The sequence below is a fragment of the Pezoporus flaviventris genome, unplaced genomic scaffold (genome assembly GCF_033815535.1).
Source record: "Pezoporus flaviventris isolate CSIRO_AGI_PZ_B2104156 unplaced genomic scaffold, CSIRO_AGI_Pfla_v1 ptg000013l, whole genome shotgun sequence".
Classification (NCBI taxonomy): domain Eukaryota; kingdom Metazoa; phylum Chordata; class Aves; order Psittaciformes; family Psittacidae; genus Pezoporus; species Pezoporus flaviventris.
The window spans coordinates 25,551,234-25,578,591 of NW_026892561.1; the positions used below are offsets into that span (position 1 = coordinate 25,551,234).

General features: G+C 41.9%; 1 protein-coding gene across 9 annotated transcripts in view; it reads left to right on the plus strand.

Moving 5' to 3' along the window:
- The window catches only part of MCF2L2 (MCF.2 cell line derived transforming sequence-like 2), a 180,673-nt gene that overhangs the window by 34,462 nt on the left and 118,853 nt on the right, over window positions 1–27,358 (plus strand). For 7 of the 9 annotated variants that reach the window (XM_061452399.1, XM_061452405.1, XM_061452400.1 and 4 more), the window contains exons 2-5: window positions 3,569–3,652; window positions 15,451–15,565; window positions 25,419–25,509; window positions 26,712–26,831. In XM_061452399.1, the coding sequence (XP_061308383.1) occupies window positions 3,569–3,652; window positions 15,451–15,565; window positions 25,419–25,509; window positions 26,712–26,831 (410 nt within the window). Of the gene's footprint in view, window positions 1–3,231; window positions 3,424–3,568; window positions 3,653–15,450; window positions 15,566–25,418; window positions 25,510–26,711; window positions 26,832–27,358 lie in introns of those variants that run through there. The other 2 variants (XM_061452402.1, XM_061452398.1) reach the window with 2 other exon arrangements.

A 27,358-nucleotide genomic window follows, 5' to 3' on the forward strand; every position in this document is an offset into this window, starting at 1 on the left:
ATTGCTTTTGTTTGACTTTCATGAAGCAACAGGCACTGCTGTGTCAATCTACTCAGTGCAGTCCAGTCTTTCACTCCAGCAGGTCATCTTCTCAATACTGTTGGAAGCTGTTAGTTGCCATTAGCATGTAAACTAGTTTCTGTCTGCTCAGAGAAGAAGGGAAAAGATTATATTCCTTGTTGTTTTTAATCAGCTGCTGTTGGTGTAGCTCTGAAGGCAGCAATCTGTGGGCTGTGCTCCTTCCGCACCTGCTGCAGGAATACATACAGCTGTGGCAAGAAATAAAATAGGCAAGCATGTGTGTGGGGAAGCCCAAGCATGTTTCATTTTTGAGTGAGGCATTATGAAGCGTAGCTGAATGGCTTTCCCCTTAAAGATTAGATAGCACAGTTGCAGTTAACCTCCCTAGAGGTTTGGGAGGGAGGAGAAGCGATGGTAATTGCTTTTCTTTTTCTCCTCCTTCATAGGAAACCTTGGCAAGCAAAACCATAAGGCCTGATTTTTCTGCTCTCTCTAGGAATTGAATTTATAGCAATTTTAAAAGGAGAACCAAGAATAGATGAACTGACTTAATTGTCTTGGCAAATTCAGCTAGCTCAACTAATGAAGAATTGCACGGTATATGTAAAGATTGAACTTTGGTGACCTACACAGGGGATTGGTGGTGTTTCACTTAATACTATTTGATCAGTTAAGCTTTTTTCTTTTTTAAATTTGCAAGCTTATGTGTGACTGCCTCTTCAATTAAAAATAAATAAATAAATAAAAATCTAAAACCACAAGAATAGTGACAGAGAAGCTAGGAAACGCCTGAGTCAATGTTGCCAAGATGATCATATTTCAGCCACTTGCCTGGTGTATGTTTTGGTGTGATCTTTAGTTGCATGGCTATACAGACTTTCTATCAGAGAACAGGACTACTTTATAGTCACCAGGAGTTGTCCAAGCTCTTCTGCAGATATTAATTAGGTGCAATGAAGCAAGGCAGTTGTTGCAGAGCTCCTGTGGCTTATCAGGTTTCTAAAACTTTCTCATTGACTTTCGGGTCCCCATGTAATGGATTAAAACATGCCCATTATCAGTAAGTAAAAAGCAGGGTTTTCTTTGCTGTGGTATCTGTCCTGCAGGAAAATGGCAAATTTCTTCCACCTAAGAGGCTGAACACCACTTCCTGCAGGCTTGTGACTTGCAGTGCACAGATCAGGAAGGCTGCAGAGCCTCCTGGAATAGTGGAAGATATGAACGTATTGATGCTCACTAATGCTAGGTAAAATGTGTGGCTGTAAAACTAAGCCAGAACCCTATTGTCTGGTTTGCTTTTAAAAAAAAAATCACAGTTTTATTTTAGTCAATGATTAAACTTCCTTCAGCAGCCCCAGGTAATCATGTGTTCCCAAAGACTAGGACTTTTTTTGCAAGCTCTGTAATGCTATTACAAATTTATCAATATTGAAGAGTAACTACCTTTAAGCACTGTCCTAAAGGAAGATGGAAGAGGGCAAATGTGACCTTGTGTGCTGTTGGCTACAGCTGCTGCCATTTCATAGCCACGTCATCTGATTTTCCATTTGGGCTTGTGAAGCACCTTCTCCTTATTTCCTCAGGTTTTCTCAGTCTTCTGCTAGTTTCTTATGCTACAAGTTCTTTTCCCAGCATGTCAGTGTATGAGCTGTGCCCTTTCTTGAGCGTGTGATTCCTAGTCACCAGATATATTTTATACCACCTTTCTCATCATCTGAAAGTCTCTTGCTGAATGTAGGGTTTACAGCAAATCCCATATGGCACAGCTTGCCCAGGCAGGGGGTTTGGTGAGAACTAACTGGCACTCTGCAGTTCTTGTTCCTATTACTTCACCTTATCCCTACACCACAATATTCTTTTGGTAGAAAAAAAAGATATTTAGAAATCAGAAACCAAGCTATTTTTAGAGCAACTTAATAAAACACCCATATGAAAGAGGGAGAGGGGATTTTGGTTTTCTCAAGACTGATTGATATTAATGATGCCTTCATACTGGCAAAACATCACTGAAACCAAGCTCTTTAGCTTCATTAGTTTGCTCTTCCAGTTATTGTTAGCCACCTGCAATGTCAAGAATCAGTGAAGCTGATAGTGGGGTGCATAAACGATATGGAAGTGAAGATCCCACATCGAAACCATCCCTCATTATAGTTTTAATTTCCCCTTTTTAGTTCAAAGGGAGGATTTGCAGAATCAGCCTTCTTGAGATTTTTATTTTTCCAAATTTCTTGGAATTACTGCCTTTTTTTGCTCATCAGCCAAAGTCTGCGCAACTTCTTCCAATACTGTGCGTCACCATCTGTCTAGGAGGGCAACAAGTTCTTTGGTTACTTTGTCTCAAGTTTTTAGTGAAGCATTTGAAAACGAACCAAAAAGTTTCCATAGTGTCATTTAAAATCTAGAATCCTGAGCTCTGGAAAGGATCGGAGTGGATGTCTGAAAGCAAGAGAGAGATGGCATTTTGCAAAGCAGACTAGGATGCAGGAGAAAGAAGCTGGTTTCTAACTTCTCTGACCTCCCTCTCTATTTCTGGACAGTTTGTTTGAAACCAGGTGTGCTAAAATAATTCGGTATTGACGTCAATGAAAATCTTGATCCTTAAGCAGGGCAACTGCCTGCCTTAACTCTGGTCTGTGGTCTATCTAGATCCAGATTTCTTCTTTCCACCTGTTGTCTGGGCAGTTAGAAATGAGCTGTAAAAGCCATGACTGATTGTTCTGTAGCTGTACAGTGGCTAAAGGCCTAATTACAATAAGTACTATTGTAACATAAACAGCCAAGCTGGCAGATATTCCAGAGTAAATGCTGCTGGTCTGGGGTGAAGAATGGGGAGAACATGTGGGTGCACCTGCTACAGAAAGAGGTCAAATTAGCTCAATGTGAGATTATAGTTGCTGGTCACTAAATAGATCACACACAAAAATTGTGATTTCCCTTCCCCCCCTCCCCCCAGCTGTTTGCCATGTTATTTTTTAACTTCTCAGTGTTTGCTTCAAAAGAACAGGCTTTGTTTTCATGCGAAGGAAGCCTCATGGCTCCTTATTTCCTCCTTTTACTATGTATTTGCTTGTAGTGGAAAAGGCATCAGCAAAGGAAACTGTTCTGAATTGGTTGGTTACACGAAGTCCTCAAGCGGAGACCAGGGAGTTCAGGGTGGAACATGGCACTGTATCTGAAATAGATCTTACTGTTTCAAAAAAATGTAAAAGCTTTTCAAAAACTGAAAAGCTGCTTCATGTGGGAGGCCAGATGCCATGGCTTAATATGGAGCATGAAGAAGAAAGGAACAGGCTGACAGCTTCAGCAAACCTGTGACAAGCTCTGCCAAGTCTACTAGAGCTCTTTTATGGAAAGCTGTGGAATCACAAGGCAATAAAGTATGTACACTGCAGATGAGACTCTGTAAGTATCATAAACTTCTCTGTGACAGTCTGAACCAATACTCAAGGCCAGGCTCTTTTCCCTTTGAGTATCATCTTTATTTTGCTGGAAAATTGTCATTAAGGTTTTATTAACTCATTGAATATTTCTGTTTTCACTTGCACAGATGAAATCATGCAGCAGGAGATACGGCCACTGGTTGCAGTGGATATAATAGAGCAGCTGCACAGGCAATTTGCTATCTTGTCAGGTAAGAAGTTGCTGTCAATCACACCCTGGGATTCTCTTGGAAATGTGTTGGAATCTATCATGCTGATTGTCACCCTTCAACTTTGTACAGCAGTTGCAATAGTATTTTTATATTGCTAACAAAAAGTCTTTTACAATCAGTCACAGTGTATGGAAGTGATAAACGACAACTTGCTGTGATTGTTTTTCTTGAGGCAAGTGTATTTTCCATGCTCTCCACAATGGGGTGCAGGCGAATGGATTGGGAGGGTAAGAAATTAAATCATTCTGTACATACATTTGCACAATGTCTGATCATCTGGTTTGTGGGAAAAGATTTTGGTCTGTCAGTTATTCATGACCTTTCCCTTCTTCCTCATTTGCCTTTGTTTTAGAAATGACTCATTTCTAAAGTGCAAGGTTCTAATCTTTTAAAGATTTGATTATTACATATTCCTTTGTTTGCCTGAAGTTTGCAATCACACACAATGATGCAATTCCTGCCTTGAATAAATAACTGATATTGAAATATGCCCATTTGTTTAGTATACTTATTTTGGGTACTGTAGACAAGAAATCCTTATCTGGGTCCTCAGATGGCCTCTGGCAACAACTTTTGTGTCTGTTTCCATCTGTTCTTCAAGTAAAGAAATTAAGAACTTGCTTTCCTTCTTTGCCATGGATACACAGGGAAGCATCATGAATTTGCACAAAACACTGAGATGTTCATAAGGTACTTCTGGACAGCCTGACCCTCTCTGCTTGGTGGAGAGGAGCACTGGGTACACAGTACATTGGAGGTACACAGACCCAATTCTGCAAATTATCAACTCAGCAGGACCAGTCCTTGCTGCATCTCCACATTTTTAAGTACATATCAAGCTGCCAAATGAAATCCGAATCTTAAATTACTCAGAATTCTGTTTATGGCGCTCTGATTTTGGAGGTTTCTGTGTAGCATCTTGTGGCAGTTTCAAAGGCTTAATAACTAACTGTTTTGCATTTGGCAGAGGTTATTGACTGAACAGAGGTGGAACCAGCTGTCTTCTTGTCTGCAGTAAAGCATCTCAGGGTCACACCTTCCTAGATTTCCTAATAAAGTCAAAACTTTGTGGTGAACAGTGTTAGCAACTGCATAAAATTCCTCAAACCTTTTATATCTCACTGTTCTCAGTGCAGGGTAACTAGGAAACGTTAGTGTAGCACCATTCCTAAGACAATTTTTGTTGCAGAATTCTCCTTCAGCTCTCCAGGCATTTGCCTGCCTACCATGTGCTTACTATAGCTCTGCCATGCCAAACTGGAGAGGATAGTGAGTAACTTGGTATCATTGTTAAGTGCTCCATACCTGACTGCCAGAGATTTTAATGCACAGGTACCACAACAAGGTCTCACAAGCATTAGGTGATCAGAGAAAGCTGGCCACCACTTTTTCTTCAGGTGTTAGTTGCTTAACAGGAAAAAAATAATGATTGATGGGTGGTATTTGGCAGTCTCTTAATCCAGGGACTGTTGTCAAGTTTGAAACTAATCATCTCTGAAAGTACTGCTTTGGGAATGCTACTTATATCCCTTTTATTAGTGCTAAACTGATGTTAAAATATTCCAAATACAAGGAAGGGAACAGGGAATCTAATCACTGTTCAAGTCTGTCTGGGTCGTGATGTTAACTTCAGTCAGATCACATCTGGGATGCTTGTCTGCTCTTCATAAACAAGAAAACACTTATCAGCTGAACTCTCTAGAGTACTTTGCTTACTTTTTCTGCACCAGGCATACAGCGCTGCTGAAACCAAGGTTGTTTTCAAGGCCTTTGACTTAACTGGTACATGAATGCCTGACAAAACTTACATCAGTGTAAAGAACATCATGCATGTTGAGAATTCAGTGGCTCACTTGTAATGCCTATCTGGTAAAATGTGAAGGACTGCTTTTCTCAAATCCCATTACCTTGCAACATTTGAGGCCGTTAATAAAAGCCAAGTATGGTATCAAATGAACAACTTATGGAAGGGGGTTTACTAAGCAGGAAGAAAACTCTATTTACAGTTCCAGCTACAACATTAAGCATGGCACAAAAATGTCATGGATAAATATGAAAAGAATTTTCTAATTTCTTTATGGACTCCTTGGTTTGGTAGTGCCTGTATTCTCACCTGCTATTTTAGCAAATTCAACAAATTCAAATCTTCACATTTGATGTACTTCTTTTATTCTTTGAAGTGATGAGACAGATGTTAAATAAGACTGTTTAAACCTGAGGTACTTAAAGTCTTTGGAAATTATTCTTTATAGAAGGCAGGGATGAGAGGATTATTTGTTAGGGATTAGCAAATAACTGGTTCAACAGCATACAAATACTAATAACAAATACTGGAAGTGAGTGAAAAGGTATCTTTCATGCCCCCATCTACATAAATAACAAATCCCATTTGAAGAATTTTCAGGCCTATCTAAAATCTCCACAGTACAGTCCAGAAATAATATCCTAGCAAGAAACAGGGTACTATAGTTCATAGTTTCTAAGCTGATTTTAGTCTGAAGTTTACAGCTAGATTTGGAAATTTGAGTGCTTCCATTCTGAAATCCCCATGGTAGCCTATGAAGAATCATAGAATCATAGAATAGTTAGGGTTGGAAAGGACCTTAAGATCATCTAGTTTCAACCCCCCTGCCATGGGCAGGGACACCTCACACTAAATCATGCCACCCAAGGCTTTGTCCAACCTGGCCTTGAACACCACCATGGATGGAGCATTCACAACTTCCTTGGGCAACCCATTCCAGTGCCTCACCACCCTAACAGGAAAGAACTTCTTCCTTGTATCCAATCTAAACTTCCCCTGTTTAAGTTTTAACCTGTTACCCCTTGTTCTAGCACTACAGTACCTAATGAAGAGCTCCTCTCCAGCATCCCTATAGCCCCCCTTCAGATACTGGAAGGCTGCTACGAGGTCTCCACGCAGCCTTCTCTTCTCCAGGCTGAACAGCCCCAACTTTCTCAGCCTGTCTTCATACGGGAGGTGCCCCGGTCCCCTGATCATCCTCATGGCCCTTCTCTGGAGTTGTTCCAACAGTTCCTCCATGATGTTGAGGACACCAGAACTGTACACAATACTCCATGTGAGGTCAATCATGAACATAAAATCATCTATTCAGAGGTCCCTTTAGCCCAGTATCTTATTCCATTGCTGACCACTGTCACAGGTGTAAAATATAACAACAAGAATATTCCTTACTGTCCCTTCTTGCCTCCTGCAAACTGAGTTTAGGTAAATGTCAGAAGCTACTATACTTTTTAAAAATTTGTTTCTGTAAGGAAGTATAGCTTTCTTTTTCCGCTAGCAAAAGATTGGTTTCTTCATCCAATGAAAACAGATCTGTGCACTCTCCTGCCTCATTTCACTTATTAAAATAATTCAGACATAAATTACCTCATTTGATTTTGATTATTATACTTTTGTTTCCCAGGTGGCTCTGCAGTTTTTCCTTAAAGTCTACTGCTTTTCATTATGCACAAGAAACCACAAATATTTTGGTGCTTCGGTGCTTGCCTACAAGGAGACCAAAAATCTCCTGATATTTAGTTTATTTCCTCATTTTCCATGCTGGTATGCTCTAGCTCAGTACCCACTGTCTGAAAAAAAAAAAAACCAACCAAAACCTCTGCTCTTTGGCCTCATTAATATGGGTAAAAGACACTCCCAGCTTACTTGTAGAGTGTACTGGGCATATAATATGTATTTTTCAGAACAACTTCATAAAAATAGTATATGCTGATTTATACTAGTTTGGGTTATTTCTTTCCTTCTGTAGGCTGCAGCCTCCAGAGGGCATCTAGCCAACTCTTCCTTGCATGTAGCTTGGAGGGTGTTAGCAGTGAGTTTGATTTGTGCTACTCCAAAGCCTCTAGCTTTTTTTAGCCCTTCTGTTCAATTCTGTGGACCCCAGGTCCATTTGTCCAGTGATAATAGATAAATTGTTGACTGTTGCAGTGTGTTATAAGTGACTGTTTGTTCGATTAATACCAGCTTTTTATTAACAGCTGGTGGCAGAAGCAGACAGTGAAAATATAATATTCCCTTGCAGTAACCAGAAAAGAGTAGAATGATTGAAGTCAAAGGCTCTTTGTTTTCTGTCCTGGTTTCAGCTGGGATGGAGTTAATTTTCTTCCTAGTAGCTGGTACAATGAATGCTGTGTTTTGAGAATACTATGAGAATAATGTTGATAAGACACTGATGTTTTAGTTGTTGCTAAGTAGTGCTTGCCCTGATCAAGGACTTTCTGGTTTCCCATGCTCTGCCAGTGAGAAGAGACACAAGAAGCCAGGAGACACCACAGCCAGGACAGCTGACCCAAGCTAGCCAAAGGGATATTCCATACCATAGAACATCATGTTCAGTATAAAAACTGTGAGGAGGTGGCCAGGAGCCACCACCTGCTACTTGGAGACAGGCTGGGCATCGGTCAGTGGGTGGTGAGCAATTGTATAGTGCATCACTTGTATTTCTTGGGTTTTATTCCTCTCCCCACCTTATTATTATTATATTTTGCTTTATTTCCATTATTAAACTGTTCTTATCTCAACCCGTGGGTTTTACCTTTTTCTGATTCTCCTTCCCATCACACAGGGTAGGGGAAAGTGAGCAAGTGGCTGCATAGTACTTAGTTGCTGGCTAGGTTTAAACCATGACGTTTTCTCATGACATGACTCATTAGAAATGTGTTCTTCTACTACTGCTGTGTAAAAACTTCTTAGAAGAGGATCTGACTGTCTTGCAGTCTCTGACCAGATGGTAGGAATTATGTAAGAAGTCTAATGAGCTTGGTGTTTGATTGTGTCAGGGTCTAGTTACAATGAATGTGTTAGATACTAACAGGCTTCTGTTTGTCCTTGACCCTCCTGCTACCAGACTAAGACTACTATCCACACCAAGAACAGGGAAACTCTCCAAAAGTTTCCCTGGTTGCTGTGGTCATAGAAAAGACTGCAGTGTAGTGTGACGATGTCCTTAATCACATAGTTCTTTGGTCATCTTTTTTATCATGTGTTGATCTAGCCCTGCTTAGCTTGTGAGATCTGGTGACAGTTCAGGTTCTTGTGGTTAAATTCTAGTTTTGAAACCACTGCCTAAAAACTGAACTCACAGTTACAGGAGTACAGCTGTGACAACATAGGAGTGCACTGCTATGCTTGTTTCCTGTAGCTGTTCAGTGAACTAGATCACAAAGTTGGGTAATACTGAAAACCTATCTATTCTACACACAGCAGTTTTTATTGAAGTATGGTAAACCACTGGTAAAGTGTTGTTCTTGTCCTTCTGACAGACTAATAACCTGCTGTACCAACCTGTTCTTGGAACTAGTACTACCCCTCCATTTTTATCTGCAGCTTCACAGCCTGTTCTCATTCGTCATTACTCTGTCAAAGAGCCCAACCTCCCATTTGCAGCAATAATGGATCCTGTTACTAAAACAGAAATTTATTAGACAAACTGTCACAAAGTGTATTAGCAGAGATTCATTTTCTTTGTGTTCTGCTCCTGTTAAGTCAATGGACTTCAGTGGATGGGAGACTATATCTGAAAATGGTAATTGACTCTGAAGACAGTTTATTTAATTTCCAAAGCCTGGAGGGTGTTTGGCCATCTGCTTCCTGTTTAAACTGAGTCTTTCAGAAAACCTGGCCTGACCTCACCAAAAGGACAGTTTGGAGTTTACAGTTTGTAAAAATTTACCCAGGAAACGTGATTTAACTTTAATAAGAAATTCAGCATTCAAGATATGACTTAGGGAGGTCTCTGCCTGTGGGCAGACCCAAGCAGTTAGCCTGCACGCATCAGCAAAATTTGAAAGAAAACTTTCACTCTCCAATGCCAACTGATGAGTTGGTGCCTTTGGCAGGCTGGGGAAGAGAATACTGTAAACTTGCAGACAAACTTTTGGAACTTCTGCCCATAGCCTGTTCGGGGGGGGGAGGGTTGTTGCTTTTATTTTGGAGTGGGAAGGGTGGGGGATTTTGGGGGGTTTGGGGTTTTGTGTGGGGGTTGTTTTGTGGGATTTTTTTTTGTATGTTTTTTGGGGGTTTTGTTTTTTTTTGTTTGTGTTGTGTGTTTTTTTTGTTTTGGTTTGGGGTTGGTTTTGGTTGTTTTTTTTTTTTGTTTGGTTTGGTTTTGGTTGGGGTTTTTTGGTGTGGTTTTTTGTTTGTTTGGTTGGTTTTGGTGTTTTTTTTTCCTGTGGTTTGTTTTTGTTGTTGTTGTTGTTGGATTTTTTTTTTTCCATCCCTAGAGATTCAGCATATTTGGTAAGCTGTAGTTAAATATTACTTTCTGAATCCTACTGTTGGTGTAAACCCTGATTGCCTAAATCATAAATATTTTTGATCCCTGGACAGGAAATATAGGTGGGCTAGAACTGGAGAGTGTGAGATTTCTTAAGATCATCATTGTGCTCAGGAACCTAGCCTGCAGTTGTGATTACTTGCTGATTTTACATCAGTCCTACCAACCTGCAACTTCAGCTGTGAGAGCTCTCAGAACTCAGCACTCGCACCTCATTTGTCAGTCACACCCTTTACACTGCAAAGCAAAATTAAATTTTCTCTGCTGCCATATCCTGTTCTCCCCTGTGCATCTTCCCCCCCCAAATACTTCAGCTGTTTTGTTTCCACAGCTTAATTCTGGCCTCATCTTCACTGCAACAACTAGCAAGGCTGCATTGGCAGCTGGAAAGTTTATCTAATAGGAACAACTATGAACACTGTTTTGTGTCCTAGGACTTGGGGAACTGGCACACAAAAGAGTGAGCAATGGTCCCATTACTGTGCCTTGTACTACCCCAACACTGCTTGTGTTCTACCTCTCCTACTTTTCTTTGCCTTCCATATGAAATCTGTAGTTTTTGTCCTGTTGCCCCAGTTCTTCCAGTCCCTTTGCCCTTGGGCCACAAGAGAAGGGGAAAAGTTGAGCAAAAAGCTAGGGTGGAAAATAAGGAATGTGTCCAGGAAAAGGAGGAGAAGGGATGCTGTCAGTTTGAGTAGCAAACCAGGCAGAAGGTCAAGTTGACTGTAATCTTTTCCTCCTAAATCTTGCCTTACTCCAGACAGTCTAGCCTTCTGCTCCTCCAACTCCTGACGTTGTCTGCCTTGTTCGTGCTTCAAGTTATTGAGTTTGACACACCTCTGAATGTGATCCTGAATGCAAATGTTTTAACTGCTTGCTAATGATTCACCTCTGATCATAAATCAATATCTTTAATCAGAATGTCCTTGCCTGAGCAACAGTAGAGCAAAGGGACTGTACCTTTGACATAATGAGTTTGGGTTGGATGCAAAGCAAGTTGCTATCTGCAGAGTCAGAGAGCAGAAAGAAGATGGATCTATTGATGGAAATTGAGGGAGCTGAATCAGGGTGGCAGTGTTTGTGGGTGCTGAGAGAGAAGCTCGGGTCTATGTCAGGAGATGTTAGATGAAATGTTGCCGAGTTTCCCCATCAGGCAAAACTGGGGCTAGCTGTGACAGAGCAGCCTGTGGTCTAACGGAGGAGCAGTGACGCACAAGAGGTTGCCAGCAGGATGGCCTGGCTCCGCAAGGACAAGGTCAGGAGAAAGCCTCATGTTAGGTCAGCCAGACGATAGCCGTTAACCTCCTTTCCTGCCAGCTGAACCTCCAACACTTGTGGTGGCTCCTTGCAAGGGCCACTGCCACCAGCTGCTGCTCTTTCCCTGGCTTGGCACCATCGTTTGGAGCTGCCCGAATGTGTTGGAGGTGTCTGGGCTGCTTGGGGAGTGCGGCAGAGTGTCATCTAATGGCGCCTGGAGGAGCTGCAAGTCAGCGAGACAGGCCTATGCTTTGCAGGCAGGCAGGCATGTGACTATGCTTCTGCTATCTGGTTTTCAGTGCACCTTTGTTTCTGTCTCTGACTGCACTAAATTCGAGTTATTGCTCGCTTCTCCAGTGGGGCTCTTTAGCTGAGCTTGTGCCTCATGTTGCTTTGGCTTTTTGGCAAGCTTCTTTGCTCCTTGCAGTCTTTGGGCCCCCTTGCCTTGCTTCACAGACACCACTGAAAATAGCCGGCATGCCTCAGGTAGCCGTAATGAAACCCTCTCTGCTTTGCGCTACGTTCATGTGGCTCGCTTCAGCACTCCTTTTGTGTCTCACTCCTCCAGCCCTCTATCATTTAAAATAGGGGTTTTTTGGTTTGTTGGTTTTGTTTGTTTGTTGTTTTTTTTTTTTCCCTTTTGAGGACTGTTTTTCTTTTGGACTTTCATGGAGCTGCTGGACCTTGTTCTGCCCCCTTCAGTCTTAATTATGATGAATTGTGACATTTTCTGTTCAGCAGTTCAGTTCTTCTCACAAACGATGCCCAGGAGTGTGAGGGTTATGCACAGTCCCAGCACGTGCAAGGATCACATACAAACAGTCTTTGCACCAAATTCCATGCACTTAGTCCTTATGGCTGTGGAGCTGACTGAAGACTGTCCCTGTTGGTTTTTATTTTGTGCTCTCTGCCCTTCCAAGACAATGAGTAGCAGCCAGTTAAAGGCTGCTTTCAAGGACTAGAAGAAATCTAGTGGCAATTCCCTGGTAAGTTTATGGCCCAGAATAAAAGGGCTGCAGCTTGTCAATTCACATTCTGCAGAAATTTGCATACTGCAGCAAATCTCGGTTTAGTGTCAGGAAAAAAAAAAAATGCATTAAAATTTAGATGTATTGAACTGCTTTCTTATCCAGAGGAGAGAGTTTTCCAAACACCCTTGGCATATAAGGAACTTCCTTTATATCCCTTAATATTCACTCTTGTTACCTTGCTAGATATATGGATAAATGGTTATGGATCATTTTCCCTTGTACCTCAACTACTTTTTAAGCTTCAGATACAGTCAGGAACAAGCCACTCCTAATATATTTGTGTTATTACTTGTCACCCAACACTTCAGACATTCCTGCTCTCTCCTTGTTACAGTACTTAACAATTTCTGATCACAAAACTCTCTCAAATTGCACTGTAATTTCATGTTATTGCAGGAACTGAGCATTTCCTTATTTATTTCCTTGTCTGAAATATAGCTACATTCAAGAACTTCCTGAATGTTCTTCTGTTTTGTTTACAGCAGGAAGTGCTGACTTCACACTGGAGAATGAGATGGCTTAGTCAGAGGCAAGGAGCTAGCTCCTGGCTCTTAGTTGAATGCTTCCCAAATGTCCTCTTAGATTTGTTGCCAGTGGTGAGGGGAAGAAGTGAGTGTTCAGTCTGCTTACATTCATTCCTTGGATGGCTTTTTGTAGAAGATCCTGTGACAAAAATACACACCCACATACATACAGTGCATCATCGGCCTGCCTTATCTAGCTCGGGAAAAAGAGACCAGAGGAAGAAGAGCACATATATGAATGTGGATGCAAGAGAAGGAGAAGATAAAAGGGACACAAAGAGGTTCAGGTCAGCAGAAACATTAGAAGTTCCATGTGAAACTTGTAGTTTAAACAAATCTTGAGTATAACTGCAGGTAAACTATTAGGTGTTGAAAGAGAGGATCCAGGGGAATCTTTATTTTATCCTCCAGGGGCAAATACTGCTGCTTTAAACCAAAATTTTCCAGGTTACTCCATCTTTCCCATTTAGAGTATCCTCACCTATTTTAAATAGGTGAATGGGTAAGCTTGGTGCCCAGGAATCATGTGACTGCGTGCAAGATACCATCTACGAAGTATCTTGGCATGTATTGAACTCCGCAAGAGGCAGAGCAGGCAAGCTACCGATTTCATTTTCCTGGTATTACTGTTTGTCTCCAGCAGATGGCACTGAGAATCTGTAACAGACCACCCTAACTGGGTACCTGCAGTTTGCTGTTCATGGTCTCTAGAGCGCAGAAATCTGGGGGAAATCTGACTAAATTTTCATGACAGCATATTCCGTGTCACTGCTGACTGCAGATAGTGCAGCTAGAGTGCCATGAGATCAAACAGCCACGCATCAGCATTTGCCCTTATCCCAAGGCCAACGTGGAGGTCAGTGTGGAGGCTGTGGCTCTGTTCAGCATTTGAAATCCAGTTCACTGCAGTTTGAATTATAATATTCCTTCTTTGCATTTTGGCTGAAAGCCTTCTGAATCTCTGTAGGCCTGTTTTCTCACTAGCAGAACGAATTTAGTGGATGATCTAACACAACTGAGCCATTTTCAGATGTAATTAAGGTAAGACTCAATCTTCAGAAAGGAAAAGAAGAACTAACAATAGTGTTTTGATAAAGCCACCATATCACCAAATGTCAAGAAAGAAAAGGGTTTCCTTGTTAAAAATTCCTGTTTTCTAGAGCTCTGACTTCTGTTTTATGTAAACATTGTATTCCTCACAGCATCCCAGTTCTCTGGCTGGACAGCACAGAAGGGACCTTAAATGATACAACTGAGGCTGGGAGGGTTGTGCAGAGGCAGGACCAGGATGAGCAAGGGACTGATCACTCTACACAGAAATAGCTAGGAATTACTAGAGTACCCTCTGTGCAATGACCAGCAAAACAGGAGCAGGAGCAACTGGTTTGTGGCATCAGCTGTGGTTATCAGTAGGGAAAGGCAATGGTATAGGGATTTAGAGGGTACTGAGGAATGAGAACTCATATTTTTTTTTCCCCCCAATGCTGTTTCCTCCTATGCTCTTAGTAGGATAACTTATTGGATATTTTCCTTGAGAAAGGTAGTTTTCTGTCTCCCTCCCACAGCTTCCCCTTCAATAAGGGAAATCCTAAGTATGCCTCTTCCTTGAACAAGAACCTTCTAAGGGCGATAAATGACTAGAAAAATTGTGTGTGCTGCAGGACTAGGCTTGCTTTTGGGTTGGTAAACAATTCCTCAGCCTGGTACGAAAAACAGAGATTGCAGAGTAAGGAGAAAGACTCAGGGAAAAGCAAGTCCTTAATGCCCTACCTCAGCAGTGCTAAGCAATAAGTTACCTATAATGAAAGCTTTGTTTCATCATCTTCCTTTATGTGACACTGCCTCATTAGTCTGCTCTTGGCTTTGAGTCCAAGTTGGTGTGAAAACTCCTGTTAACTTCTGAGTGGTTTGAGTGATGCCCAGTTAGGACTGGTCCTGCAAGTCAGCAGGGTTTATGCTGTGTACTACATCTTCTTTAGGCGAGCATTGTGTCAGGAGAAATGTAAAGGCTGCTCAGTTATAAGAGCTCAGCACCATGCTTCCCATAGCTCTACCAGAGTTTGAGTACTGCTGTTTGGATCAGGGAGTCCCTCAGAGAGGGACTCTTCTTGACCTTGCTTCTTATGTTTTTCCTGTCCTTTTTAATGGAGGTTTGATGGAAATAAACAAGATGAGAGCATCGATTAAGTACTCCACGCATTTTCAGCTTTTTTTTTCTTTAAGAAAAGACTTAAGACTGGAACGGTCCTAGGCCTGTGTCATGGGTTATATGTGTGTATTCAAAGCTTCCATGCTCTAATACTTCATTTCCTTTAATGTCTAGAAGGAATCAGAAAGTGCTGTAACCTATACACAGGGGAATGTTGTAATATTATCACAATAAATTACTTGGCAATGGGAAACACAGAACCAAAGAAAGCATGTAATCAGAACTATGCAGCAGGTTAATGAGAAAGCTGAGAATAAAAGTAGAGGTTAGAATCTCAGCTGGAGTAAACTGAGGTAATGAAACACCAGTGGATTATAATGTCAAATGGGAAGCTGATCACGTGTACTGAATTTGGGTGCTTTTCACTGAGAGGTGCCAGTATTTCCTGTTTGAGTATTGACCAGTCTGCCCAAAGGCATAAAATCACTCTCTCATCCTTACAACCTCTCTTTTGCAGGAGGAAGAGGGAAGGATGGGGCACCAATTATAACCTTTCCAGAATTTGCAGGATTCAGTGACATACCTGATGAAGATTTTCTGAACGTGGTCACATATCTAACCAGCATTCCCAGGTAAGGCTAAGTACAAGTGTCCATTGATTCCTCTGTGCCTGGCAAAATCTTGGAGCAGAGTCTCCTGGAAGGCATGCTAAGGCACATGAAAAACAGCAAGGTGCTTGGTGACAGCCAGCATGGCTTCACTAAGGGGAAATCCTGCCGGACCAATTTGGTGGCCTTCTATGATGGGGTTACAGAACTGATGGACAGGGGTAGAGCAGTGGATGTCATCTACCTGGACTTGTGCAAAGTGTTCGACACTGTCCCACACGACATCCTTGTCTCTAAATTGGAGTGACATCAATTTGATGGATGGACCACTCGGTGGATAAAGAACTGGCTGGATGGCTGCACACAAAGAGTTGTGGTCAATGGCTCAATGTCCAGCTGGAGACCAGTAACGAGTGGTGTCCCTCAGGGATCCATGTTGGGACCAGTCTTGTTCAACATCTTTGTCGCTGACATGAACAGTGGGATTGAGTGCGCCCTCAGCAAGTTTGCCGATGACACCAAGCTGTGTGGTTCTGTTGATACTCTGGAGGGAAGGAATGCCATCCAGAGGGACCTTGACACACTTGTGAGGTGGGCTGATGCCAACCTCATGAAGTTTAACCATGAGAAGTGCAAGGTCCTACACCTGGGTCGGAGCAATACCAGGCACGGCTACAGGCTGGGCAAAGAAGAGATTCAGAGCAGCCCTGTGGAGAAGGACTTGGGGGTGTTGATCAATGAGAAAATGATCATGAGCAGGCAGTGTGCGCTTGCAGCCCAGAAAGCCAACAGTATCCTGGGCTGCATCAAAAGGAGCGTGACCAGCAGGTTGAAGGAGGTGATCCTGCCCCTCTACTCTGCTCTTGTGAGACCTCACCTGGAGTATTGTGTGCAGTTCTGGTGTCCTCAACATAAAAGGGACATGGAACTGTTGGAACAAGTCCAGAGAAGGGCCACAAGGAAGATCACGGAACTGAAGCACCTCCCATATGAAGACAGGCTGAGGAAGTTGGGGCTGTTCATCCTGGGGAAGAGAAGGCTGCATGGAGACTTCATAGCAGCCTTCCAGTATCTGAAGGGGGCCACGCTGGGAATGGAGTCTTCATTAGGGACTGTAGTGCTAGGACAAGGGGTAACGGGTTAAAACTTAAACAGGGGAAGTTCAGATTGGATATAAGGAGGAAGTTCTTTCCTGTTAGGGTGATGAGCCACTGTAATGGGTTGCTCAAGGAAGTTGTGAATGCTCCATTCCTGGCAGTGTTCAAGGCCAGGTTGGACAAAGCCTTGTGTGACATGGTTTAGTGTGAGGTGTCCCTGCCCATGTCAGGGGGGTTGGAACTACATGATCTCAAGGCCCTTTCCAACCCTAACTATTCTCTGACTCTATGATTCTATGATTTCCTATAGAGCTTTGCTTCGTCAGTGGCTCACTGCTTTTAGTGTTGCTACCAGGATGCACCGGTGGTTCAGCACCCGTCCAGTCCATATGAAACTTTCCTAGGTACAGGAGGACCTAAGAACCACTTACACCATTTTCATGGGAAAGCAAGCTTTACATAGGCCAGGTTTTCTGTTCAGGGCTTGAACTGGATGCGAGGAGGTATAGATCGGAAAAGCAGCAGGAAAAATAGCAGATCAAAAAGGAGGTAAGGGGACATTTGTGAAAACTCTCAGAGGTGCTGGATGTAACAAGGGAAAAGTTGCATCTGGTAGGAGCCAAACTTACACAGGTTCTATTACTGTTTATTCTCTGAGTTCATCTTTCTGTGCAAGCTTGCTCTGAGAAAGCAAGCTAGGTGACCTGTTGACAGGATTCTGGCAAGCACCACGTGCTTTCTGATGCTCCATTTACTGGGAGTCTGCTCCACAGCTAGGATGTTTTCTTTGCTATTTGCTTGCAGCTGTGCAAGGATAATGAAACAAACTCACTTCCACTGCTCTGAGGAAATGCGCTAAGGCATGGATGCTGAATTACTTTTTGTTGATCCAAAAAAAGAGATTAATATTTTTTCAGTCCCCTGATCCTGTCTCTGGACCATGGCTGTTTGTGCTAGTTGGAAGCACAGCAGGGATTTACTATTTCCTGTGGTCTTGTGTATAAAGGTGCTTAGAGGATGATGAAGGGGAAAGTGTGCCTCCTTCAAGTTTGAGTAAGAGGTTTTCCCAGCTCCACCTACATGTATTCTCCATATTAAGTTGCCAAAGCAAGCTGAAAGAAACCTCATACTGTGACCTTAACAGCTTCATTGTTTCACTCTGCTCTGTAGGGTTTTTGTTCCGACAGGAGAAACTTCATTTTACCTATTTCTTCACTAGAGGCAGGACTGGGAGGATGATCAGCTTCAGGGTTAATAAAACAACAATAGCAGCTGAGAAAAGCACAAAGCTAGTTTTCCAGTTGTTTGTATTGGTATGCTGATGGGTGATTCCCAGTAATGTTGACACATGTTGGGGTGCTAGCATGTTGTCAGTGATAGGCAGAAATTCTTTATGCTGCTTCAGCCTGTGTGAAAGCCAAAAGTACAGATGGGTTCAAATGAAATTAAACTAATTAATGAAGGATAGTTCTGTCAGTGGCAGCTGAACTCAATGGCTCAGATGCAAACCCTAATTGAAGAAATTCATATATTCCTTAATGCTGGGACTTGGGAGAATATTCCAAGAGAAAGTTTGTTCTTCTCTCTTTTCCCCTTGCCTCAGTATCCACTACCTACCAAACACTGGAGACAAGAGTATTGGGCTAGATGGACCTTTGCTTTGATTCCGTTTACCAGTTTTGCATTTTCTTTTCCCCTGAGAAATCACAGAGCAATGTGCAAAAAATGTGCATTTCAAAGCTTTGTAACTCAGGAGAGCTGCAATATGCTTATTTTACAGGTGATGAGGTATGTGTAAGTAATATCTTGCATTACAGACAGGCTCACCAAAACTTGTGTTAAGTGACTATTCAGTTTGATATAAATGACCTGCTCAAGGTCAGAGACAGGCTGGGATTTGAACCTGCATTTTCTGCAGACCAGCACATTGGTTTGACACTTAGGTTTAATTATAGATCACAGTGTAGGGATGTGAGTTTTCCAGGGAGTTTGCTAGTATTCGTTACAGTGTTTTTAGAAAGATTGACTGCACTTATTGAGCCACTATTTGAAACTTGCCACCCTTCATGTGGATGGTGAGGGACAAAGGTAGTAATTTAGAAGAGGAAGAACCTGAGCAGCAAGCTTTGGCTGTGTGATTTATGACATAATTATATGAAGTACAGTCTTAATGTGGCATAAATGGAAGACCTGTTTGGTGCAGCAGAGCCTTGCTAATTTGCAATTGCTGGTCCATGCACCAAGAGTGTTTCTCATACCTCTCAGCAAATAGTAAAGGAACTGCTTTGTTACCTTCATTAACACTACTATAGTATATACTACTGTGTGTATTACAACAGCATTCCTGTACATGTTGTTTCACTGCTAGTAGTTCACCTTTTCTTTTGATTCTTAAAGAAGATGTGCAGATATCAAACAAAGTGACAAAGAGAAGAGAATAGTCTCTAACTCTTGTGGAGTTATGAAGGCTATGACTGTGAATCAGGTAAGATGAAGTATAGTTTTAAGAGCAGTTCACACTGTTTAGCATAGAAAATAATCCCTTCTTCATAGCTCAGTGAACCAGAGTAATCAGCACCATTTTTCAGTTAAAGGTAGAGAGAATATATTTTTTTTTTAGTGTCTGTTTCTGCATATCCTGTAGAATAAGGTTAATCTTAGTTGTGGAGATAAGATCTGTCACAAGATGACAAGATTCAGTTAGTAACTTTCTAAGTCCCTCTGGAATGATTGCTCTTATGTGCCCATATGACAAAACATTGGAAAGATAGGCAGCTTTCAAACATGAACTGCTCTCCAGGATAGAAGATCAGCCCAGTGAGATTTTTGTAATTGGATTAATTTTCTCTCTGGTTCAACACCTGCTCATGAGAGTGCTCCACCAAAGGAGTCTACATACATACACATTCACATTGAGTAGCATCAGTGTATGTACATGCATACCTCTGTGCATGCACGCATACGATGGATAGCTCCAGAAAGGCCTTTTTTACTTTCTTCATTCCATGGCCAGAATTCCCTTCTCTTACAACTGATGTGGATCAACTACTTTGTTAAACAAAAAGAGAGGTCAAAACAAAGAGAGAGATCAGGGAATTGGACGTCTCCTGGCTTCCCCAAATCAGTAATCAAGGGCCAACCTAAATCAGAGATATGACTGTAGAGATATTACAGTACAGACACTGAGAAAGTATTGATAGAGTGTGTGTGTTTGTTTTTAAAGAAACTCCCTTCTTCTGGATACACACAAGTGGGGTTTCTCAGCTGCACATCCACTTGCACTGAGGCTGCCATTGTGGCTACTTTTCCTCCCATGGCTGTTAGCTTGCATGTATTCCTTAGTGCCAAATGACATTCAGACCATGGTTTGGCCTTTTCTTTCAGCATGCTGACTGCTGCCATCAACCTGCGGCAGCAAAGATTTACTGCTGTGTATCTCTGGCTTGTTTGCTTCTTGCCTTTGTGTAGTCTGCCAGAGTGATTTTGAGTGATGTATATATTCTTCCACATTTTCTTCTGTGTTCTGCTTAGATGCTTTCCTTTTTAGCACCATGTGGTTTTCTCATCTTCTCCCCCCACTCTTTTCCTTCTTCTTTAAAATTCTGTAGTTTTTAAGTCTGTTCTCCAATTTCTTAACCATTTCTTCTCAGACAATGTAATAGGTTCAATGTTGTAAATTATATGTATTGTGATAGTACCTGAATTGTTTGCTTAATGGCCTGATTCTCATTTTACCCTGACAAATCTCTTTCAGATCTCATGTTTTGGCTTGTTTTTCATACTCTTCTGCAACTAGGATTGTTACCTGAACTGTTTGTGCAATAGTGTTCTGGCCTGTGCTTTCCCCTGCAGCGTCATATGCCAGGCAACACTTTTTGGCAAGTTTGGCAGCCAGGTCTTGGAGAGAAAGAGCTTACAGTAGCACTCCATCATAGGTAGACTGCACATTTAATGGTATTTTTTTCTTCTTCACTGTTTCCTCATATTTCAATTCAAATCATTATATAAGTACCTATTTCATCTTCCATTTCCTCAGTCTGTCTCTTTAACTGGCCTGCAACACTGGGATGTGCAGTGGCAACTGATAAGCAGTGTTCCTATTCCCATACATTCATTATTCTTAGCTCCCCCCACCCCCGTGACCACTCCTGCCAAGCCTAATTTCATGAGAAAATTCTTTTGTTGCTTCTCTCTTGCATTTTCTTGTTTCTGTCTGTATTTCATAAGCTCTTGTTCCTATTATCTATGAATGTAATTTTTCTTGATCCTCTGATGCCTGAATGCTTTTGTGGTATTACAAATCCCTGTGCAGAAGGACATCTGAAAAAAAATGAACTGCTCATGAACATGTACTTGAAAAAAAAGCAAAGGTCATTTTTAAGTGACTTCTGATATACATGTTTGAGGGACTTACTTTTAAAAATAGGATGTAAGAGCTGGTTCACATGCACAGAGGCACATTTTATTTGGGAGAAATACTTTTGTGTTTGTTTAAACACAGTTGTACTTGTTGCTTTTGGCAGATGCTGTCCTGTCAGTTACTTCCATTGCAGTTTGCTTACCAAAGTGTGATTATAATTATAAGGGTCTGATTCTGAATTCTTTTAGGCCTTCAATCCCCTGTGTACCCTGCTATTAGAAAGCCTGTAGACAGGTAGATGGGCAAAACAAGGCAATTTTTATGTGTAGGCAGCTTGTGTGAATATGGCACTTATGGATATAGTTACCTGTCGTTTAGCTACATCATAAATTTTGTCAAGAACAGATTTTCCTAATTTTTATTAACCTGACAGTAGTTGAATGATATATTTCCGTAGATCAACATCAGAATTTTGTTAGCTTCAGCTAACACACCTACTTATTGGGAATTATGTTATAAATCACTGTTTTCAGTGGTACTGCATTAGGTTTGAACCTGATTCTATGTAGCCAATTATTGTTCTAGATATTCAGCAGCTACAAACTGGTTGCACCAGTCTGGACTGTAAACATAGATGCTGATTCCAGTATATAGTCTCTGTTTCTCTGGACTAGACACCATATTTTGGTGACCAATTTGACCAAAATTATGAGTCTTACATTCCCATATTTCTGCTGCTTTAACATAGTTCTCAAAAATTAACATGGTGGTCAAAAATACATAAAACGTATTAGAGGCAGCCTTTTCCAAGGTCATCTGAAATATGTTACTGTTGAAATGAGAATTGCACTGACGTAGTTCCCCTTTCATGTCTCACCATTTTACTAGTAACTTTGATCTAAACAATAGACTAGTTTCAATAACACACTGTAAGCAACGTGGATGTTGATTTGTAACCCTGTTCTCTTGAAACAATTAGTCACAACAAGCAATTTTTTTTTTTATTTGTTCTGGTTAACCATATATTTGGACCAAATCCGGTTCCCAGCAAGAGTAAAGAAACCCAAGGGGGATGTATATCCTGTGATTACCCATTTCTCTGGTCATCTGAAGAACTGTGAATCCAAGAGCTAATCTCCACTTGTATGGGGCCAGAGCATGCTTGAGTCTGTGCTTTACCAAGAGGCCCATGAGGGTGCTGGGGTTGTTTTTGGGAGCACTGGATTGTGACAAGTGTTAGTATTATCAGCATCAACTGTTTACAAACTTTATTCTGGATTCATCAGAACTGGTGCATCATATATAGGAGAGTTTGTTAATAACACGTTTTGTTAATGAGTGTGATCCTCTCTTTTACAAGCCAGTTTTCTGTGGACTGGATGTCAGACTGTCCTGCGTTCAGCAGTAGCAGTCATGTTTCTCCTTCGTGGTCGCTGGTGCAGTGCTGTGTTTTGACTTCCAGCCTGGGAACAGTGCTGGTGATACCGATGTTTTCGGTTGTTGCTAAGTGATGTTTACCCTGACCAAGGACTTTGTGAGGCTCATGCTCTGCCAGGGAGGAGGGGAAGCTGTAAGGAAGCAGAGATGGGGTGCCTGACCCAGGCTAGCCAGGGAGGTATTCCATACCACAGCACGTCATGCCAGGGTGGGGGGTAACTGGGAGTTACCTGGAAGGACACGGGCTTCCAGGTGGGACTCGTTTCTTGGCCGGTGGTATCGTATTCTCTTCCCTTGTTATTTTCTCTTATCATTGTTGTCGTTGTTGGTAGCAGTGGTGATTTGTGTTGTACATTGGTTGCTGGACTGTTCTTGTCTCAACCTGTGGGAGTTGCACTCTTTTGATCCTCCTCCCTGTTCCTCCAGGAGCGGGGAAGGGGAGAGCTCCGGGGGGGGGGGGAAACTCGATTGCTCTCAGCCTGGTGGCACCACTCACTGGGAGTGAGTGAACAAGCTGTCTGGCTAGGGTTTAAACCACGACACAGACAGCAGCCAGTGTTGAATGGATGGCCTCCTGTTCCCTAGGCCAGGGAACTGGGTGCAATGCACCTCAGCCTGGTTTTTAGATTGTGTTTATTTGACAGCTTCTCAAAGGCTTTTTTGCCTTTTGGGGTGGTGGTGGTTGTATTAGTTGGAGGACTGGGGGCTTGTAGCTTCCAGTTTCATCTGTAGCAAACAGAATAACTGGGGCTGTTGCCACCAGGATTGGCAGACCAATGTGCCCAGGGTGGATGCAGCTCTGATGCTGAGGAGTGGGGGGTTCCAGCCTTTCAGCTGGAACTTCCTGGAGTGAGATGCTGTGCTGAGGTATTAAATAAGAATAGACAAGCAAAAAAGCACCCTTCCTGTCTCTTGTGACACCTAAACACATTTGTACCCTACAATTTCTAGCAGTTGTTTTCTTTCTATAGTTGTCTTAAACGTATCTTGGCACATCGTTAAACAAAAATATTTGGGTTTGTTGTTTTGTTTGTTTTTTTTTTTTGACATGTATTACACAAGCAAAGGAGGAAAATGATGCATGGTTTTGTGCTTGTTTTGATTTCCAAACTATCAGCAAGTTTACCACAACCTTCTCTGGTGATATAACCAGAATTCCTGGCACCAGTGCAGCAACATTGGTTGTCAAGGCAGAGGGAAAAAGCCTGCCTTCATCCTGTATGTCTCCATTAGGCAGGACAGGCACCCTGTCCACAGAGATACTACCTGGCGGTCTGGAGGCTGAGGCTGATTTGCCCAGGCTTTTCATGACTTTCAGCCTTTCAAAGCAATTTTTGGTCCCAGCACCAGAAGCAGTTTGATAAAACCAGTGCAGATTTTTGGGTACTTTAGGAAGCCCCCAGGTTGAGATTTTTGTGTTTAGTTTCTCACACCCTTTCTGTAACAGTCTGCAATACATACAATTTCTTTGCTGCCTTCATCTGAACAATTTTTTTTTCCCTAACAACTAGGGCAAATGCATAGATACCAAGCTGGCTATTTGTTTTCCTTGAAAGCTTTGTTGAACTATTGAAGGATATGTATATATTTGCATATATATATATATATCAGGAAAAATGAATTAATTACTTTCCCTGTTTGAGAGGCTCTGCTGCAAACACAATTTTTCTCCTCTAAAGAAAGAGCTGCATGTTGCATTACTTAAGAGGAAAGGTCATCTATTGTCATTGAATTTTGTTGCTCTCAGAGGAATGATGTAAAAATATTGAAGCGGAAAAATCAGTGAGTTTTCCTTTTCCAGTATGAACTATTAAGAACACTTGCATGGCAACTTGGATTTGCATAATACTTTGGCTTTCAGGTTGCTGTTCTTAATCCTGCAGAGCTACAGCAGAAGCTCAGTACTGCTAACGTTGGTGCTCTTTGTTGATTATTGACACAAGTTTGCACAAAATGACCCATGAAAATGGTGTTCCTGGGTTGCTTCTTGTATGGACAATGGAAAAGGGATCAAGGAAATGTTTTATACAATTTCTTCTGATTTAAATCTGCAATTGGGTGTTTGATTGCAGTATGTCCTTTGATTATGTAATTTATGCTCTTTCTGCCTGCCTCTGTTTTGTCCAGAGATGGCTGAGCCAATGTGCTATAATGACATTTCTGGAGGTTTTTTCTCTGTGCTTATAGCTTTCAAGGACTTCTCCCCAGCTCTGAGCACTCCTGGGAGGCATAGTAGAGCAGTCCCACTGAAGCCCTGTGCACCAAAGTGGGATTTTTGTGTGAGAGAGATAGAGAATGGGATATTTATGAGTCCTACATAGATGGGACAGAGCATCAAATCACTGCCTCATAGATCCTCCTTGAAAAGTACTGAGAAGGAACAGTAACTGTTATTCTAGCCAACATGTTAAAAGGATATTTGAATGACTTGCAACCTCAGAACCACTTTGTGGTTGGCAAGATAGAACTCTTCAATTCCTGCTTTGCCTACCAGAATTCCTGGGGCATTGTGTACACAAGCAAAGGGGAACAGTTGGGAATACAGGCTCCCTTGGAGCTAAGTGTCCCTGTCAGATATCAGCATACTTGGAGAATGAAGACTGAAGTGCGGTGTCCAATAACTTGCATTATTTTGCAGAGAAAACAAGATCTGAGGTTTTTGTCTTCAATACAGCACAGTGTAATTCATGATCCTGAACTATTTGTATCACCTAGTTTGGTAGCAGGGTAGCCTAGCAGCTGAGAGATTAAGCAGATAAAGTATTCATGTCTTGTGTAAGCTGCTAACCTCATGCTGGAAAGAGAAAATTTGTCGGCTTTTGTTTTCATGTGAATTCTGCCAAATATTCTTTCTACTCTACGTTGCATTTTCGTAATGGGCTTACAGGGTGATCTGACAGAGGCTGTGTTTTGCTGCAGTACACTTCCTTGGAATGGGAGTATCTCCATGTAACCCAGCATACTTGTTTCATCTGTTTTGCAGTCTGGAGGCTGCCAGCATCGGATTCATCATCATCATAGACAGACGACGGGACAAATGGAGCGCAGTCAAGGCATCCCTGACACGGATAGCAGTAAGTGCTTACTTTTGTTATTTTTCTTCTGGAAATGAAAATTATCTGTTGAACCTTCAGCACAGGATACAGTTTCATGTGCTCATTTTTAGCTCACATTTTCTGGCTGTGGATGCAGATTCTCCCCTGCCCTGAAGCTCTTGAATGTTAAAGAGGGAGAAAGGTGCAAAAACAAATTACACAGCCTTATTTACTGCTGAATTAAGACAAATTCCTTATTTGCTGGGTTGACTGCAATACAAATTCTAGTAATTTGAAGTTGGTTCCTAGAAGAGTATAACAGACGTACACTTCTGTGCACTGATGATGTGGCCTCCTTGTGAAAGAAACAGATCTCAAGGGGCTTCTGTTTGCGTGGTAGTAAGCGGTCTCTGTCAGAAACTCATAATAGCTTATTCTATCTTGTTTGCAAAAGTCCGAGCTAAGCACTGATTTTCAGTGCCAAAGAAAGCAGCTGGTTTTATACACCTATTACTAGGAATACGTGCTCTCAGAGCAAGCATGTATACACAGAAGTGTGACCAAGGCACCTTTAAGTTTTTTCAAGGAATTTAAACAGAATTACTTTTCATTCTCAGTTCTTTTTTAGCTGCCCTCTTCTAGAAATTGTTCTTTTTTTATGTTGATGAGCTCAGAGGAGTGCATGAGAGATGTAGGATGTTGTGTTGCAGACAGAGCCATGTCTGATGAATGTGTTGAGTGAGTGTGTGTGGGGAAGAATATGCGAGGCTAAAAATATTAAAAAGCTGTTCCAGAAGGAAAAGGTAGGTCAGCCTGGGGTATTCCTCTGCGCCACCCCTTTCTTTCACCAAGTCCAACGTTGGTAGCCAGTTTTGCCCTCTAGTGGCGGCAGCCTCGGAAACGGGAAAACCTGCGGCGTGGTAGCGCAAAGGGGGCTTGGTGTGGTTCAGATCTCGGGGAGGAAGGTGCTAGTGACGAAACTTTAGAGCTCTCTGCTAAATCCATATAAGAAAACAATGCATGGCTGGGCAGTAAAAAAGGGCCAGTCTTTCTATCAGCTTTGGAAATTGTGACAATGGGCACATACTGAATGGACCAGCTGATACTATTAGCAGCTGGACTGAGCAAGGTTCAGTAAGTCCTACATGCTTTGCCCTCTTTGGGAAACATTTGGCTGAAAATTCCCGTGGCCTTCCTGTAAGGCAGAGTTAAGCCTTCTAATAGTTCCATGTTTCTTGCAGGGAGCATTTCCAGGAAACCTGCAGCTAGTGTTTGTCCTGAGACCTTCCCGCTTTATCCAAAGGGCAATCGCTGACATTGGCATTAAACTCTATCGAGATGACTTTAAAATGAAGGTACCGGTAAGCATGCATTTTTTGCCTGTGTGTTTTCTTTATCTCCGTGTTTGCAGTTATCAAGTGTCACCAATTTCTCATAACACAGTAAATGAAATTTTATTGTATGTGGCAACTGGGGACTTTTATCTGGGTCTGTGTGGTTTGTATAATAGTAATGTTAAAGGGTTGATTACCAGTGGATGCTTCACAGTATTTAATGGACATGCTTCTATGTCAGTCTAGCTATAAAATGTGATTTGTTTTTTAAGTATTGACATATAAGTCCATTGGAGCCATTCCCCTGATGTAGGTAGAGGTAGATCTTCTCACTTTGGTGACAAACATAACTATTCAGTACTACAGAGCAGTGGAAGGCTAGGGCTGAATTCTGCACTATTTTATGTATTATCCACGGGACTGCTGACAGTGCCTTGTTAAATGCTTGCATAGCATTGTCTGTTCTTAAAGCCTTTGATCCCCATGCCCTCAAGATTCAAAGTCTGGTTTTTACTTTTTTTTATATACACTTGGCATATGCTGTAAGTCAGCAT